Source organism: Sinocyclocheilus grahami, unplaced genomic scaffold (assembly GCF_001515645.1).
Source record: "Sinocyclocheilus grahami isolate Dianchi unplaced genomic scaffold, SAMN03320097.WGS_v1.1 scaffold233.1, whole genome shotgun sequence".
NCBI classification, from domain to species: domain Eukaryota; kingdom Metazoa; phylum Chordata; class Actinopteri; order Cypriniformes; family Cyprinidae; genus Sinocyclocheilus; species Sinocyclocheilus grahami.
In genome coordinates, this window is record NW_015505412.1 from 2180668 (window position 1) to 2199150 (window position 18483).

Here is an 18483-nt window from a genome sequence, read left to right on the forward strand (position 1 = left end):
CTATTTTACTTGATCTTAGTGCTGCGTTCGACACTATAGATCATGACATACTCATAGATCAATTACAAAACTATACAGGTATTCAAGGGCAGGCTTTAAGATGGTTTAGATCCTACCTGTCCGATCGCTACCACTTTGTTCATTTAAATGGGGAGTCATCTCAATTATCACCAGTAAAATATGGATTGCCACAAGGATCTGTCCTAGGTCCTCTACTATTTTCAATATACATCTTGCCCCTTGGTAATATTATTAGAAAATACGGGATTAGTTTCCACTGTTATGCTGATAATAATCAACTATATATCTCAACAAGACCAGATGAAACTTCTAAATTATCTAGGCTAACAGAGTGTGTTAAAAATGTAAAATAATTTTCTCCTATTAAATTCGTATAAGACAGAGATATTACTTATTGGACCAAAAAATAGTACATAGAATCTCTTGGATTATAATTTGCAACTAGACGGATGTACTATTACTTCCTCTACAGTCAAAAATCTGGGTGTTATATTAGATAGCAGCCTGTCTTTTGAAAATCATATTTCCCATGTTACAAAATGTAATGCACTGCTAGGTGGTTGTTCTGCATCTTCAATAAACAAGCTACAGGTAGTCCAAAATGCAGCGGCTAGAGTCCTTACCAAATCAAGAATATATGATCATATTACCCCGATTTTATAGTCTCTGCACTGGTTACCTATTAAGTTCCGTATCAGTTACAAAATACTATTACTTGCCTATAAGGCCCTTAATGGGTTAGCTCCTGACCTCAGATGATGCCAACCCTGAAACAACATACAGAACTACCACATTTTGCTATACGTTTGATTGAATCATATAATAATTACTGTTAATAGTTTTTATCGTCTGTTTGATTATGTCTTTAATTGATTTTTCCGTACATTTCTGCCATATGTACATTGACTGACCGTCACCACTGATAAACTACCTCTAAATATTGTAGAAACCTAATTTGCTGTAAAGTTGCTTTGCAACGATTTGTATCGTGAAAAGCGCTATACAAATAAACTTGAATTGAATTGAATTGAATTGTTTGATCATTCATCATTCTTCAAAATGTATTATTTTGTGTTCCATAGAAGAAACTCCTACAGGTTTGGAGCAACATTTTTTTTTGGGGGGGGGAGGGGGGGGACTATTCCTTAAGTGACACCAACCAAACAATTAGTCATCTTTAAAGTCCAAGGTCCTCTTTTCTTTCATAAGTAAACTTTTTCAGTCTCATATTTGGATATCAACATAGTGCATTGGATGGATTAGATGAAGAAAAAGAAAAAAGAAAAGCTAGGACTTGAATGAATAACAAATGAGATCATGTTAAGGGAGAGTTTTCACAATCAAAAGCATAAGTCTTATTGAGTATGTGTGTGCACACATGTGTGCTCTAGTTCCTACTGCGGTGGGGAGTGTCGTTCTGGCAGCATTTCCTCTTTTTCTTCGCAGCAGCTCCTTCACTGGGTCTTTGACTCTCACTCCTTGGTACGGCTTTGATGCAGATGACTCTGACAGTGCTGTACAAAGAAAAAACACAGCAGATATGAGCACACCTCATGAAAAGTGTACAAAACATTGCTTCTAATGCACTTTAAAGATCCTTTGAGACATACGGATTTGTTTGCTGGTGCCAAGTTAAACAAGGTGTGGCTGAAAGTGTTGAAAGTTTCAGTCACTCATCAGATACCTCTTTTATTTGGACTTTTCGTCTTTTTTGTATTGTGTAATCTTTGTGTAAAGCTGCTGCAAGAAATAATCACTCAAACTCGGTTTCTTGAACAATTTCAGCCATTGGTGAACCTAGTGTGGACCTAGTAAGCCTGAGTGATACTGAAATCAGCTTATTTGCAGATATAATTATACAAATCCCACTTCCTAATCTATTCAAATAAAGCAGCTTGTCAGATATAACTATACGTTTAATGACCGTTTTTCATTAAATATCCACTTGCTTGTGTCCTCATATGCTACATATGATAGTGTTACATGGCTCTAGCAGATTTTATGAGAACTACACAGCTGCAAAATTGTCATGTTGAACCCCCTGAGCAAATTTGAATGCTTTTCTTATTTTATAATCTCCATGTGAAATTTCCAAGGAAGTATGAGTAATACTGTTTTCTGGACAGCTATATAAGTCATAGTCAGAAAAATAACATCCAAGATCTGTTTCAAGCCTCTCCATATTGATACATTTACGGTAAATTACTAACAGCTGTGGTTGTCATACATTTTATGTAAAACAATATGGTGTTTAAGGCATTGTGGGAGGTGGTACATTTTACAGTTCATAACAGTATATATCATTAACTTATATAATGTTAATATATTATTCTACTGAAATTACTTGAATCTGATTTGAACTTTAAAATCTGCCGATGAACATGTTATAAAAGAGATGTAAAATAGAAGGCTGCAGGATGACCTGACGGACAAAAAAAAAGGTCTTATCCATAAACTATAGTTCATAAATGGCACATATATTTACACAAAACACTACAATAATGAAGTAAATAACTGATTTAATTTGAATTACATGTAACATAAACACCCCAATGTATACAACCTATTAAAAGTTTGGGATCAGTTAGAATTTAAAAATATTTTGGAAAGAAGTCTCTTACACTCACCAAGGCTGGACTCATTTGATTAAAAACACTAATATTGTGAAATAATACAATTTAAAATAACTGTCATAAAAAAACTGTGATACGTTTTTTCCAGGATTCCTTTCAAAAGAAAAAGATTTATTTGAAATTGAAAACTTTATAAATGACTTTCCTGTCACCTCTGATCAATTTAATATGTCCTTGCTGAATAAAAATATTATTTATATATATACAAAAAAAAATCTTAACCTGAATTTTGAAAGGTAGTGTGCATATAACACAAATTTAAATAAACACAATATGCAAATAAAATATTATCAGTTGTGATGCATTACACAAGGGTATGTGGGAAAGTAATTTTTCATCACAAATCAAAATGTGGTGTCAAATAAAATTTTACATTAAAATGTTCTTAATTTTTCTAATTACACTATCCAATAAAGTTCAATTTGTTTGTATAATAGTTAACATGAACAATGATTTTTCTTACTTTTTAAAGCTTTTCTTATAATTTGGTTAACATCCATCTCTATATACACTGATACATTTCAAGTTAAAATGTTACATTAAATTAATGTTAAATTAATGTATTGTGAACAAATATGACTTAACAATGAACAATAGTTTATAAAATAACATTGCCTAGATTAATCAGTAAAAAAGCATTGTTAGGTCATGATTCCTAATGCACTAAATAAAGTTAATGAATTGAACTTTATTGTAAAGTGTTAACCTTTTTTTTTTACACAGCACACAAAGTAACTAATTCAGTGAGCCAGTTAACAGGATTTTTACTGCAGAATTTTCACATTCTTCTCCATTAAAATAACATTTAAACAGAATTGCTATGACTTTAAGCTCATGTCAGCATGTCCATGAAGAGGCAATAAATACAGTACAGTGCATCATGATATATATATGTATAGTTGTGTGCATCTGCACAGACACAGCTGCTGGCCAACAGTGAATTCTGAAGAAAGCTGCCTGCAGTGCACACTGTGTGCTTAAGGAGGTGTGATTGTTTGGTGATATATAACTGTCCTCATACATCCTTTCAAAAAACACACAAAAAATTGTTGAAAATGTATTAGAAAAATCCTCAACAAAACTCTAGCGGTTTTATTTCTGCACCCCAAGTATATTTGGTCAGTTTATAACTGAGTCACTCAAGTCATGATTTGTGATTCATTATTCAGTCATTTTGTGAGTCAGACAAACTTCATCGTGGTCCTTTAATGTGAAAATGGGATATGGCTTGAGCTGTTTGCTAAACGTTGTTTGTGTAAAAAGTCTCTCACACTCTCCACACCCCATTCCCTCACAACTGTTACTTCTTAAGGCTAAAGTCTCAATGTTTAATCACCAAATAATGAATCAGTAATGTACCTGTTCTGTGCCATTCATCATAGATTCACCACACACATTTGTCTCTGTTAGAACAGGCTGGCAACCAACCACCTGTAACTCTCCATAACCTTAACAAAACAACCATCAGGTATTTTTTCTTTAATAAATGTCTACTACATTGTCATTGTGCAAACAATAAAAATTCCTTTCAGTAAGGCACTGTTCTCTCATAGAATGGACATTGTTTGGGATTTGTAATTTATGCATTTCTTTTTCAGTTTTCAACATTCACAGATGAACAGTCACTGTAAATATTACAGGGAGAGCAAAGAGGCATCTACAGTTGTGCAATACAAGCACAGCATTATTTTAAAAGTTGAAAAAGAGGAAGCTATGCAGCTGTGAATTATTTTCTTTCAGAAGGAGGGTAATTGAAGGGTTTTGCATATCAAGATTAAGCCACTCCACAGGATGCCTGGTTTCTGAAATGGTACGCATGTTTCCATAGAGGTCTATCAGTAGTAATAACCATCTATCTAGCAGGACTTATTGGCAATAAATATGATGACCTCAAACATCACCTCTGACTTCTATCCACTTTCGCTTCATAAGTTATGTGGGAAGGAACAGCCATGACTGAATTCTTATAATTGAGTTGCTGTTTATGGATAAAATTCCAGAAACCCCAAGGATGCGCATGTGAAATTACAAAAGAACCATATTTATTTAGTTAGTTAGTCCACCTAACATATTGTAACCCATGTTATTTTAGTATCATTGAGATGTTTTTCTTAAAGGTGACATACTATGCCCCTTTTTACAATATGTAATATAAGTCTCTGGTGTCCCCAGAATGTGTCTGTGAAGTTTCAGCTCAAAATACTCCACAGATCATTTATTATATAATTTTGAAAATGCCTATTTTGAGTGGAAGCAGAAACACGCTGTTTTTCGGGCCTGCATGGCATTAGAACTGGTACACCGTTGTCGCTTGCGAAATCAAAATGACGGTGCCTTGAGTGGAAGTTTACAGATTAAGGGGCGGTGATATTATATTGAGATCCCTTTGCCACATCACCAAGGGAGAGAAATCAGACGCACTGTTTGCTCAGACGCTTGCAGAAAAAGGCTTCCCAAAACAAAGTTACTGGGTTAATCTTTTTCACGTTTCCTTGGTTGGTAGATGCACCAGGATCTGATTATAGCACTTAAAACCTGGAAAAGTCAGATTTTCATGATATGTCACCTTTAATATTTTTTAATTATATTTTAGCTTTAGATTTTAATTAGAAAGTTTTAGTGAATATAGTCAATTTTTAGTACATTTCTAGTAAATATTTTTATTTAGTTAAATGAGTTTTATTTCAGTTAAGTTTATTTCACGTATTGTAATTTTTAAAATGGTTTTAGTTTCAGTTTTAGTTAACAATAATAACCCTGATTCAAACCCCCCCCAAATATATATATATATATATATATATTTATAGGCACTTTTCTGAAATGTGACTGGTATACATTCAAGTAACATGTTTTTATTTTGGGGGTCCATTTGAAAAATACAATAATAATAAAAAGCAGCAGCAAAAGTATCTTTACATCAGTCAGAGAACTTTACCATAATTCATTTCATTTAATCACATTTAAATGTGTAGAAAGTATTGGAACTTTTTTCATGAACGATGAAAGAAAAAAAATAAACAACTGAAGAGCGTTATCAAGTCTGAAATGTTATACAATATGACATGCTTAAATATATAACATTGCAGTATCACACTGATACTTCAAGATATATTTAATATATTTGAATAGATGACCCCAAAAGGAACATTTAGAGTTTCTGTCAAATAGCCAAAGACTAGGCCTCTGTATTAACGTATCTGTTACCCATCTTGATAGCAACCGCTACATTCCATACTGCATTGTAATGAAAAAAATGCAGGCACCAGTACAACCATAAAGCTAAACAAAATTGATATTGTCAAATCATAAAACATGCAAATATCAGCCTGAATTCTACTGGTGATGAAAAGGCAAACACTAAGCTATTAATTAATCACGCCACTTATCAGAACAGATAACATGGCACAACAGCAAAAATCAATTGGTTTCCGTCTGTATAATGTAATAGGAGCTTGGTAGGTTTTGCATATTTGTGCTCCGTCTTAAAATATATATTTTGATGCATCAGATTTTTGCAGTGCATTTCGTAAATAAATAAGTATCTTACATTTGCATACTGCAACATAATGCGTGAAATGTGCAAATCTAAATATTGTATTGATATTCGGAAATTGTACTTACATTTTCCCATGTGCACAGTCTTATACTCTAAACTCTTATAGTATCTAGTCAAAAACCTTTTCTATTTACTTCCTGAGATCATCTCATAATTGTACAGTGGGTGCTTGAGTGGACTGCCTTATAAAAGCAACAGCATGCAGTTTCAAGTGATGTCACCACAAAGGGAAGCTGAAGTTCACATTCATTTAGTACCACCAGTTTACCACAATGTAAAAGTTTCAGTTTAACATATCTTATGAAAGTTACAAAGTATATGTACATAACAGCTTTATCCAACGAAACAAGCAGAGAATAGATTGGAAACAAATTGTCATATCCCAGTGGCACACCTGTACAATCAATTTCTTTTGATGAGCAGGAGCAAAATAACTGATCAACAATAATTTTACAACTAAAACACACCAATAAAGTGTTTTGCATAAAGTGTTTAGATCACCAAACTGAAATCTGTTATTTTATTTATTTATTTTGTTTTGTTTTACATCTTGGAGATCACCAAACTGTAAATATTTTGTTTTATTTAATTTTATTTTCACTGTTTTTGTTAATGCACGGCTGTGGAACAAATAAGTTAATAATTAAAAAACAAAGTATTGTGGACAAAAACAAATCGACAAGAATTTTACACCTAAAACACCAATAAATTGTTGTACATGTTGGAGTTCACCATATTGAAATCTGATATTTTATTTTATTTTTTATTTTCACAGTTTTTCTTAATGCATGGCTGTTTAAAAAACTAATTACTGTGGACAAAAGCAAATCAACAATACTTTTACAACTAAACCACACCATTACATTTTTTTTTTTGCATCTTGGAGATCACCAAACTGAAATCTATTTTATTTGAACACTTTTTTAATACACGCCTATGAAACAATTTTTTTTTTCTAATTTCTCTTTTATACTTGGTGTCTATAGGCACCCATACATGACTTGATCTGTTGATAAATATACATTATATAATTAAAAAGCAGAGGCAGTTTAACTACATTCCAAATATGATTTATATTTACTTTACTGCAGTAAATAAATGTAGTTTCTTTCTCGGTGCAGTTTTTAAAATCGGAGTTCAAAATTAGATTGCTGAGAATCGATGTAACCCATGTGAAACTGCCACGCTAGTCAATTTATTAGTGTTTAAAGGAAACACCTGCACATACTTTGAGCTTCATTGACCACTTAAGCCATGAAGCTCATCATGTTCCTTTTCTCAGCTTAGTTCTTTCTATTATTACACAAACAATCACACATCTCAGCAACAAAAACAAGGAACAGCTTTTTATTTATAACAATAACAAAATACATCTGCTTGTAATTTTTTATCATGTTATCCCTTCAACTCTAAATCTCAAAAATACAGCTGACTCATACAAGATTTCTTGAAGCATCTTCAAAGTTCTCGGCTCATCAATATTTGAAACAGCCTCTCCAAAAGGCATATTAATGAGGGAAAAGACAAAGAGCTAAAAATACTTACTTCAGCCTTGTGTGCAAAGACAGATCTTCCTTCTAAATTGAGAAACAAAGACAATGTCCGTGAGATACCACATAGTGCCAACGGTTAATGCATGACAGCATTCGCTAATGCAAACTACAGTGTGGGCTCAATGCAAAGAAGCACTTTTCATTAGGCCTCTTTCTACGAATGTTTGAGTACATGAAACGTTTTCTGAAGTACTGTGGGGAAAAGTGTTTTTACCAGCACAAACTAGAGCTGTTGAGGACTATCAGATGAGGAAATAAGGTCTTGACCTTTAGAAGTGTTGTCTAACCCCTCGTTCTAGACAATATGCAATGTTAAAATCACTTACACTACACCAAGCTTATTTTATTTTTGAAAGTTGTGACTTAAAGAAAAGAGGAAGCGATTAAACAAGTACAGCTTTGCTTCAGGCAACTCGAACATCCAAATTTACAAGTTCAGTTACTTTAGGTTTTATGTTTAGGTGTCGAGCGTGACAATGAAGGATGAAAAGAGTCTTATCCTCTGTCATCTTTCACCTGGAGCATCGCTGGGGAGTAGCATAAAGAGGGCAGAGGTGAGTCAGGTCACACACTCATCTGCAGAGACACCGCACTGCTCTGTGTGCTTTACTAGGAGGGCAAATACCACAAAACAGCCTCTGGGATCGAATGTTACGGCTCGCCCTTTGAAGATGCTGTGGGTTCATATTAGTGATCTATAGGCTGAAAATGCAGTTTTGAAAAATAATGAGACAAGGCAAGATTTAGTAATGAAGTAATTAATTTTTTATAGTGATGTTCAAAAATTTTGAAGTTCAAAAATGTATTATCAACAAAGTTTTTGGCATGATTGTCAGCATTTACAAAATTGCTAAAATATATATAATACACAACATACATAACGTTAAAATAGACAATATAGAAAATAGAATATTAGCACACACACACACATTTTATACAACATACACAATATTACAGGGAATATAACAATATTATTGCAATTTAAAATAACTGGTTTCTATTTGAATAGATTAAAAAATGTAATTATGGGCTTAAATACAAATGTAAATACAAATGTAAAGTGCTGAAATGCAGGTTTGAAAAAATAATGAGATAAAGCAATGTTTTGGAAAAAATAAATATTTTTTTAGCAGTGATGTTCAAAAATAAATATGTGTTAGGTCAACAATGATTTTGGCATGATTGTCATCATTTTTCACAATTGCTTATATATATTTTATCATTGGAAATGTCTCTACTGACGAATTTGATGTATCCTTGCTGAATAAAAGTATTCATTTCTTTCAAAGCTTTACACTTTGTTTTCAAAAGAAATATTTTTGTGCTTATATTTATACATTTTTATTTATTTATTTGTTATTAAGTGCAGAAGTCTTTAAATATTACCCAACAACAAATCAAGCTTTGCATAAATTATCATTTTAATGGAACACATTACATTTTAATAGAACACAAACTTTGGTAACATTCTAAATTAACCACTAAACCACTAAATTCATCTATTTTGAGGAAAATAAAAATACTCCTTTTTTTTTCAAAAAAAGTTAGTTTTTAGTTTCGCCTGCAGGCCAGAATGAAATCTTAGCATGTGTGCCAGGCAAGGTTACAGCTTGTGTGTACATGCCACTTCTGAGAGTGCCAGAGCAGGCAAGGGCCTGCTGAACAAACAAACCCGCATGACTCTATCAACAAATTCAACAGATACATGAAGAAACAGACACCAAACACAACTCCTGGCTCACGTGGGTCTCCTCCCCCATGCTGGACACGGGCAGGGGACCCAAAACTAATCCCCACAGATTGACAAATGCATCTTATGTGTACTGAACTCAACTAAACTCAAGTACAGGCATGACCTGTTGTGAGGAAAAAAATCGAGCCATTGATTACCTGTCTCTTATGGCATATTGTTAGTATTGCAAAACAAAAGGGGCATGTAGTTGCACATGCCCGAGCTGCAGTAAAAGCTACAACTAAATAGATATGTAACAAAAGCATCCTGAAAAACTTTTAAGGACTTAATACACAATACAACAATAGCAAAAGGCCTTTTATGACAAGACAGAATGTCAATAGATTCATCTGCAGCCACAAAGCCACACTGTAGATTCACTAGTGTCATGAGGGCTGGATGGGAGGGACGGGTTAAGAGAGAGTGAATGAGTGAGAGGAACTGAACAAATGAATGAAGACAGGAGCAGAGTGCAGGGCCTGAGGCGGCCAGACTAAATTCCTATTGTCTCAAATGAACCAGATGATAAACTTTTTGACATACACCAGCAATGACTCTACAGGGAAATACCAATATTAGATTGTTCTGTTAAACGCAAAGACATTCCAATACAATAAATACCGTATCGAAGGTCTAATTAAATTGCAATTATGAAAAATTGGGTTTGCTGTGAACAGGGTGTCACTCGATACCTCATTGCTATGGTTGGGCAGGGTTTTTTTTTAACCACAATTGGTTGCAACATGCCAAGGAACAACACCTCAAGCTATCGTGTTCATTCTGTTTGTGTTTAAAGGCTGATAAGACAAATTTCTTGACTAAAATGACTATTATCGGATCCTTAAAAAAACGGTTTGGCATATATTTTTGGCATATATATTTATATTTAACGGTTTGGCATATTGGCATATATCATTAATTGACATTATATTCCATTTTTCTTCCCTGCCTCACTTTTTCAAACTAGATATACAGCTCAGAACTGGCAGACAGTTTGACATCACTGACCTCTCTGTCTTTACTGGACTTTCTGCAAGTTAATCCTCTTTTTATCACTTTTGGGACATCGTCAATCATTGGTAGACATTCATTTTTATTTATGTGTCTCTGAACTAATGATAAATTAATGCTCTTGCTCTCTTAAAAATAAAGATTGCAAAAGGGTGGCATAAGAACCTTTTAGTGAACAGTCCTTAAATAACCATTTTCTTAGTGTGAAGAATATTTAAATAATCTAAAGAACCTTTTGTGGAATGAAAAGTTTCCATGGATGTTGCAGGTTCTTCATGGAACCAATAACCAAAACATGTCCTCTCACATTCAACGTCTTTGTTTCCCCTCTCTTCAATGTCCCTAGTTACTGCCTACAATCTATAAACTGTTAGTGTCTTAAAGACTATTCCACAGGTGCATGTGTAGTAATTGTTTATGGGTCATTAAACAAGCATAAAAAAACACGTTTTTTTCCCATTAATTTACTAACTTTTAAGTCCAAGGTTTTTCTCCAAAAAGTGCAAATTGCCATAATCAGTACATTGCCATCACACACATCAAAATTCCATACCATTGCATATTAATCCAAAAGTCAGTAAAGGTTATTAAAGGTCTTGATCAGATTGTTATTCAAAACATGAAAAAAAGTAAAATTGTACACATAGATCTTACATGAAATGATGCCAAGCCCTAACAAACAGTGAAGCTACATATTGGGAAAATTACAGACTTGGTGACTGCATGACTTGTTAATAATCAATAGATGAATTAATAGAGCAGAACATGGGCCTATGGCTGGCAAAGCTGGATGTGTTCTATGTAAGACCAACAGCATCTGTTCTCTCTCTCTCCTGATCAGGCACAGAAACGCACCTTAGTGATGTCTCTATATCTAGAACAGGGGTGTCAAACTCAATTCCTGGAGGGCTGCCAGGAGCCCTGAAGAGTTTAGATTCAACACTAATTAAACAAACCTGATCCAACTAATCAAGTCCTTCAGGCTTATTTGAAAACTATATATGTGTGTTGGAGCAGGGTTGGAACAAAACTCTGCAGGGCTCCGGCCCTCCAGGAATTGAGTTTGACTCCCCTGCTCTAGAGCATCATCTCATCAGGATGAAGTGAAGGCACTGCAGGTATGAGCACCCCTGCTGGCCAGTTAAGAAACACTATTCACATGTTTTATCTGTGGGAAGAATTATGATATTAGATCAACCTTCCAAGATTCATTTAGTTTCATTTAAAATGTTAGCTTTTTCCTGTTGGGCAAACACAGTAAACCCTTAATTTTGGCATAAAATCAGTTCACACTAGAAAGCGTTGTTGAGGTTTTTTTTTTATTGATTTTTTGCCAAGAAAGCAAAGTCAAGCAATAATCATTTAATGAAATGTGACAATCTAAACAAAAAAACCACCCTTGCTGTAGTTCACAGCACTGTAACTGTAACGGACTGGGCATGACAAAAGAGATCCAAATGCAAGCTTTATTAACCTTTTCAGTGGCGAGTTTAAAATATTCTATTTCTAGTGGTTCCCCCAGAGTGAGTTTTTTCTAGGCGACCGTTATTTTAGAACGTTTCCCCTTACTGTTTCCATGGCAACGTGTCATGCTTGTCACGTGATACACCGCGCCCACAATAACACTGTATGACAGATGGATCGCTTTTATTTAGTTTTTCAGTTTTTATTCAAAATATTCATAAACTTTCTTACCATTTCATGAACAATCTGATATTCCGATTCACAAATATGTGTAAATGAGTGTGTTTTGTCGTTTGAAAACCTTTCTAAATGATCTTGATCGTGAACTGTAACGTGAGATGGGCGCAGCCATGTTTGTTCGCGCTGCAGTTCAGAGAGTCCTGTCAGTCGGATTTACAGCACGTGAATTCATCAATTTCTCCCGAAATACATGCAAATAAGTGGCCGGTGAACTGGGAGAAGAATAGAGTGAACTTTATAGTCAGAGAGTCCTATCAGTCGGATTTACAGCACGTGAATTCATCAATTTCTCCCGAAATACATGCAAATAAGTGGCCGGTGAACTGGGAGAAGAATAGAGTGAACTTTATAGTTACTTACACTATGTGTATCTGATATTAATAAAGCGGATGGATTGTTATTGTTGCTTCCAAAAACATCCGTGTGTATTTTACGAACTTTAAATGTATTGTTTTACTAGTACTTATATGTATTTAAATGTCTGAAACCTAAAATAAACATTATGTGGTTAAAAACACTGCATAGTTGTGATTATATGACAAGTGCAGCGGCGTCTCAGCGTCAGCCAAAGCGAGAAAACGCAGTTTGAATTTGGCAGTTATGTGACGTCACCAAACGTTCTAAGTCCCATATGTGGGACTGTACTCCCAGGGGCACGGAAATAAAAACCCCATATGTGGGACCGTACCGCTCAACAGGTTAAAAGCGTGGTTGAGACAGGCAAGATCAAACACCAGCAAACAATTATTATATCCAGGGCAAGGCAAAAGAGTAATTCAAAATAGGCAAAGGTCAGGGCAGGCAGCAAACAATCATAAAAACAAGGAAACAGTCCAAGGTCCAAAAACAGGCAAAGCAAGGCAAGACAAAAACATGTAAACACTCTTGTCCGCTAACAGCTGGACAAGACTTCGCCCTGTGAGTGGGTGGGTGTGCAGCTTAAATAGTCCTTCTGATTGGAACCAGGTGTGTATGTAATCAGTTCCTAAGCGTGGGGGGTTATGGGAAATGGAGTCCGTGAAAGTGGCAAAGGTCCGGGATGGAGTGCCCTCTAGAGGAGCTCATGGGCACTCCAGCTGGAGACTGTGACATAGCCCCCATAGGAGTGGCTTCCAGATGCTCCTAAACAAGAACAGACTTAAAGGGGTCATATGATGCGATTTCAATTTTTCCTTTCTCTTTGAAGTGTTACAAGCTCTTGGTGCATAAAGAAGATCTGTAAAGTTGCAAAGACTAAAGTCTCAAATCCAAAGAGATATTCTTTATAAAATTCAGAGTCAGCCACACCTACCTAAAACGTCTCGTTCTAACACGCCCCCACATATCTACCTCACTATGTGGGAAGATTTGCATAACGCCGCCCAAATGTTCATGCAAAGAAAGTATTGTTGTATTCTCGCTGTAGTATTGTTGTTGCCGCCGCCATGTCGTGAAGGCGCTGTGTGTTTCGTTGTGAAAGCGAAACTACTTTTTTTGGCCTTCCAAAAGAGGACACAACTAGAAATCAGTGGTTATAGCAACATCATATGACCCCTTTAAGTCCAGGAGGGAGGCGGAACGGGGGAGGGATGGAGGGCCAGGTCCATGTGGCAGACCGTGGAGAAGTGGAGGACCTGGACCATGGAGCAGTGGCAGACTGTGAAGCAGTGGAGGACCTAGACCATGGAGCAGTGGCAGACTGTGGAGCAGTGGAGGACCTGAACCATGGAGCAGTGGCAGACTGTGGAACAGTGGAAGTCCTGGACCATGGAGCAGTGGAGGACCTGGAGCCGGCGGAGTAGAAGACCACCAGGTCAGAGCCAGTGGAGCAGGAAGCCAGGGCGGAGCCGGCAGCACTGGTGGTGGTGACGGAGCTGAAGACCACAAGGGCAGAGCAGATGGGACTGGAGATCCCCACGGTGGAGCAGATGACCACCAGATCAGAGCCGGCGGAGCAGGAAGCCAAGGCGAAGCAGAAGACCACCAGATCAGAGCCGGCGGAGAAGACCACCACGGTGGAGCAGATGGACCGGGTGGAGCAGAAGTCCACCACAGCACAGCAGATGGGATTGCAGACCCCCACGGAGGAGTAGATGGGACGGAGGACCACTTGAGTGGAAATGATGGTGCAGGGAACCACCACGGCGGATCAGGCTGGACTGGAAATAAGAGCACAGATAGGTTAACAGCGGTCTCAACGGCCTTCACAGGACATTCACAGTCGACCTCCATGGTTGTGACAGAACAGGCAGAGAGTTCGTAAACGGCTTCCTTGGCTGTAGCAGGGAAGTTAGAGAGTTCGTAAACAGCCTCCTTGGCAGTTACGGGGCAAACAGAGAGTTCATGGACGGCCTCCTTGGCCATAACGGGGCAGACAGAGAGTTCATGAACGGCCTACTTGGCGGTAACAGGGCAGACAGTGAGTTCATGAATGGCCTCCTTGGCCGTAACATGGCAGACAGTGAGTTCAAAGGGTGCCGCCACTTCTGGAGATTCTGCTGTTGAAGCCGCCACCTCTGGAGGTTCTGCAGCGAATGCCTCTGGGGCAGAGTCATGGTCAGGAGAGGCCTCTGGAGCAGACTAGCGGACAGGAGAGGCCTCTTGGGTCTGAGAGCAGTGTGTTGCCCAGACACACAAAATGGCGACTGCCATCACAGGCAGCAGAGAAGATAGAGGAACAGGCTCTGTGACAGCCAGTGCTGAGGCCCTGGGGATGCCAGCAGCTCACACTGACATCAGAGGTAGCTCCATCATACTGGCAATCATTCTCGTGAGTCCTAGACCAAGCTCCGCATCCACAGGAGTTTGGGTACTATAGGCCCCCCAAAAATAATTCCCAGGGGAAACTTCCATTGCAGCCGTAGTGTGGTGAGGCTCTGGACTGGCATGGTGGCCGTCTTGGCCAGGGACTCAGGCGTGGCTTGAGCATACTGGATCCATGGTTGGTCTGGTGTTTGATAAAGCTGCTAGATCTGTGGTGGGTGAAGTCTTCTGTAACGGACTGGGCGTGACAAAATAAGATCCAATTGCAAGCTTTATTAAAAGCGTGGTCGAGACAGGCAAGGTCAAACACCAGCAAATAATTATATCCAGGGCAAGGCAAAAGAGTAATCTAAAACACGCAAAGGTCAGGGCAGGCACCAAACAATCGTAAAAACAAGGAAACAGTCCAAGGTCCAAAAACAGGCAAGGCAAGGCAAGACAAAAACAAGGCAAGACAAAAACATGGAAACACTCAGAAGTGTCCGCTAACAACTGAACAAGACTTTGCCCTATGAGTGGGTGGGTGTGCAGCTTAAATAATCCTCCTGATTGGAACCAGGTGTGTATGTAATTAGTTTCTAGGCATGCGGGGTTATGGGAAATGGAGTCTGTGAAAGTGGCAAAGGTCCAGGATGGAGTGCCCTCTAGAGGAGCTCATGGGCACTCCAGCTGGAGACCGTGACAGTAACAATATAGTGCAAATAGTTGTCATAGCATTATATGCATTAGATAGCAATGGATTAGTTTACCCTAAAAAGAAAATTTGCTGGCAGTTTACTCATCCTCATGTCATCAAAGATGTAGATGAGTTTATTTCTTCATCAGAACAGATTTGGAGAAATTTAGAATTACATCACTTGCTCACCAATGGATCCTCTGCAGTGAATGGGTGCCGTCAGAATGAGAGTCCAAACAGCTGATAGAAAAATCACAATAATCCACAAATAATCCACACGATTCCAGTCCATCAGTTAATATCTTATGAAGTGAAACGTTGTGTATTTGTAAGAAACAAATCCATTATTAAGGCGTTTTTGCACTTTTTAAGGTTGTTTTAACTTTAAACCATCTCTTCTGGCCAAAATACAAGTCCATAATCCATAATAATGGTTCCTCCAGTGAAAATGTCCATCCCCTGCTGTCCTCTCCTTTCACTGGAGAAAGCAATTTAATGTATAGGGGACTCATTTGAAGTTAAAACATCTTAATGATGGATTTGTTTATAACAAACATGTAGCTTTTCATTTCACTAGACATTAATTGATGCTGGATTTGTGTTGTAGATTAGTCTGATGTTTTTATTAGCTGTTTGGACTCTCATTCTGATGTCATCTATTCACTGCAGAGGATCCATTGGTGAGGAAGTGGTGTAATGCAAAAGTCCTTCAAATCTGGTCCAATTAAAAAAACAAACTCATCTATATCTTGAATGGCCTGAGGGTGAGTGAATTTTCAGCAGATTTTCAGTTTTTAATGAACCATTTCTTTAAGCAGTTCATTACACTTCCTTGCACATAAAATTAACATATTAGTTCTGAGAATGATTTTTCTCTCTCTCTCTTTAATCAGCATTTTGAATGATTAACAAGCCTGTGGAATAAAACATTTTGGAAAAAAATTTACTTTTTTTTCATGAAAAAGGCATTACATAAAATCATTCATTTATAAAAATGAGATCTCAATTACATGGAAATATATATCAAACAGACACACTGAAATTTGCTCCTGCTCTGATATCTTTGCACCTGTTCTGGTGACAGACAGGAGATAAGTAGATATTTATTTGTTCATGGGAAGGAGTGGCCGATCTGATAAACCTATTCTGATCTTTGCAGCAGTGTTAATGCCGCCTTGAAATTCCTTACTTTCTTTCATCTTTTAGTCATCACGAACTTAGGTGAAGAGAAAGTGTCCTTTTAAATGTATCCACTTTTAAACCTCAACTAAACCAGTTATTTAAATCAAAGATGTATTGTTTTAAATCCTTGAATGCTGTGCAACACCGTGATTAAGCATTAACACAAACAATGGTATAAAACAGCTAATCCTTTCAGGAATACATAAACTTTGCAGTTTCTGTTTTTATTGGGCCCAAACTGTGACATACTTCCTCTTTTACGAATAAACAGCAAATGGTTTGTTGCCAGGGATTTTTTTAAGGCTTATCTTAGTTAAACAATACATTTCAATAAAAGGAGCGGTCCAGTTTTTCCAAGGAACTTTCAAGTTATTGTTCCAGAACTAACTTGACATTTAATAAGCTGTTGGTAGTTTCTCATAAAAACCGAACTAATAAAAACTAATGAAATTTTCATAAAGCAACAGTGTTACTAAAGTCCAAGAAGATCACACTGAATATTCAGATTCATGGTCAAATGAGTTTCTCAGTAGTCTTGGTCTCCCTCCCATCTTGGTTTTATGGTTACATTCTTGATTTTAAACACCTTCTCTGGCAATATGGGTTGATACATCTCTCAATGACAGTTTGTCAAATTAAGGTCAAATTATTGAAGTATTTTCTGACTTATGCAGCAAGTGTGGGCTTGTGCTACTAACAATGTATGCAAGATTAAAATATATGATTAATTGTAACACCAAAGTCACTGTTCGTAGACCTATATATATATGTGTGTGTGTGTGTGTGTGTGTGTAGTCAGGGATATCACAAAGATCATTGGATATGATTAATTGTAACACCAAAGTCACTGTTCGTAGACCTATATATATATATATATGTGTGTGTGTGTGTGTGTGTGTGTAGTCAGGGATATCACAAAGATCATTGATACTCATCCATCTTATTCCACTATCTTTATCAGACACTTCTAAACTTCTAGGGAATTTTTGACAGTAAAAAGTATAAGAAAAAGACCATCTGTCCCGCATCATTACGGAAAGCTTATCAGGGCTTAAATCTTAAAGTATTAGGAATGCGTTCACACAATAGATGAGAGATTAGGTTCACTGGTAAAATGATAGAAAGCAGGCAAAGCACAAAACCATTTAATGCAACATTGATTTGTAGACCATGTTATGCATCAACGTTGTTACTATCATTAATAAAGTGCATAAATCAAATGATTTAGTCGACTGAAATCAGTCATAATGATCCTTTCAACTCTTCAAGAAAAAGTCAAATGTTTGTCAGTAGAGGCTTAACATGTCAACTCTAATGCCATGGTTTTGAATAGTAACAAAAATGAAGTTGAAAAGTAGATTAAAAATAATACATATCAAATTCTCTTTCTAAAGACCTTGCCTTGTGACCTTAAACTCAAGGCTAATATGTAACTAAGATATATAACTGGCCATCGTGTTATCATTTATATTGGTTAAGATTAAGGAAGCCCAGTGGAATTTATGAACACTGAATGTATCTGTCTGGATAGTTTTAGTGCAGCACTGCCACCTAGTGTTAATACAGCGAAACACAGCGATTGCCTGTGCAATCATTTGGACTCCTTGTGCTCATGTTACGTAAATCTAAATAACTACAAAACTGGCCACCGTGTTATCATTTATATTGGTTAA

General features: G+C 36.8%; 1 protein-coding gene across 2 annotated transcripts in view; it reads right to left on the reverse strand.

Moving 5' to 3' along the window:
• LOC107597594 (POU domain class 2-associating factor 1-like) overlaps positions 1–7833 on the reverse strand; it is an 18920-nt gene extending 11087 nt beyond the window's left edge. The window contains exons 1-2 of one of the 2 annotated variants that reach the window (XM_016288741.1): positions 7756–7833; positions 1420–1535 (exon numbers count right to left, since the gene is read on the reverse strand). Coding sequence is in view for 1 of the 2 variants with exons in the window: in XM_016288739.1 (XP_016144225.1) it covers positions 1420–1535; positions 6276–6285 (126 nt within the window). In the remaining variant the exon portion in view is untranslated. Of the gene's footprint in view, positions 1–1419; positions 1536–6275; positions 6353–7755 lie in introns of those variants that run through there. The other variant, XM_016288739.1, reaches the window with a different exon arrangement.
• Positions 7834–18483: the final 10650 nt, after the last annotated feature.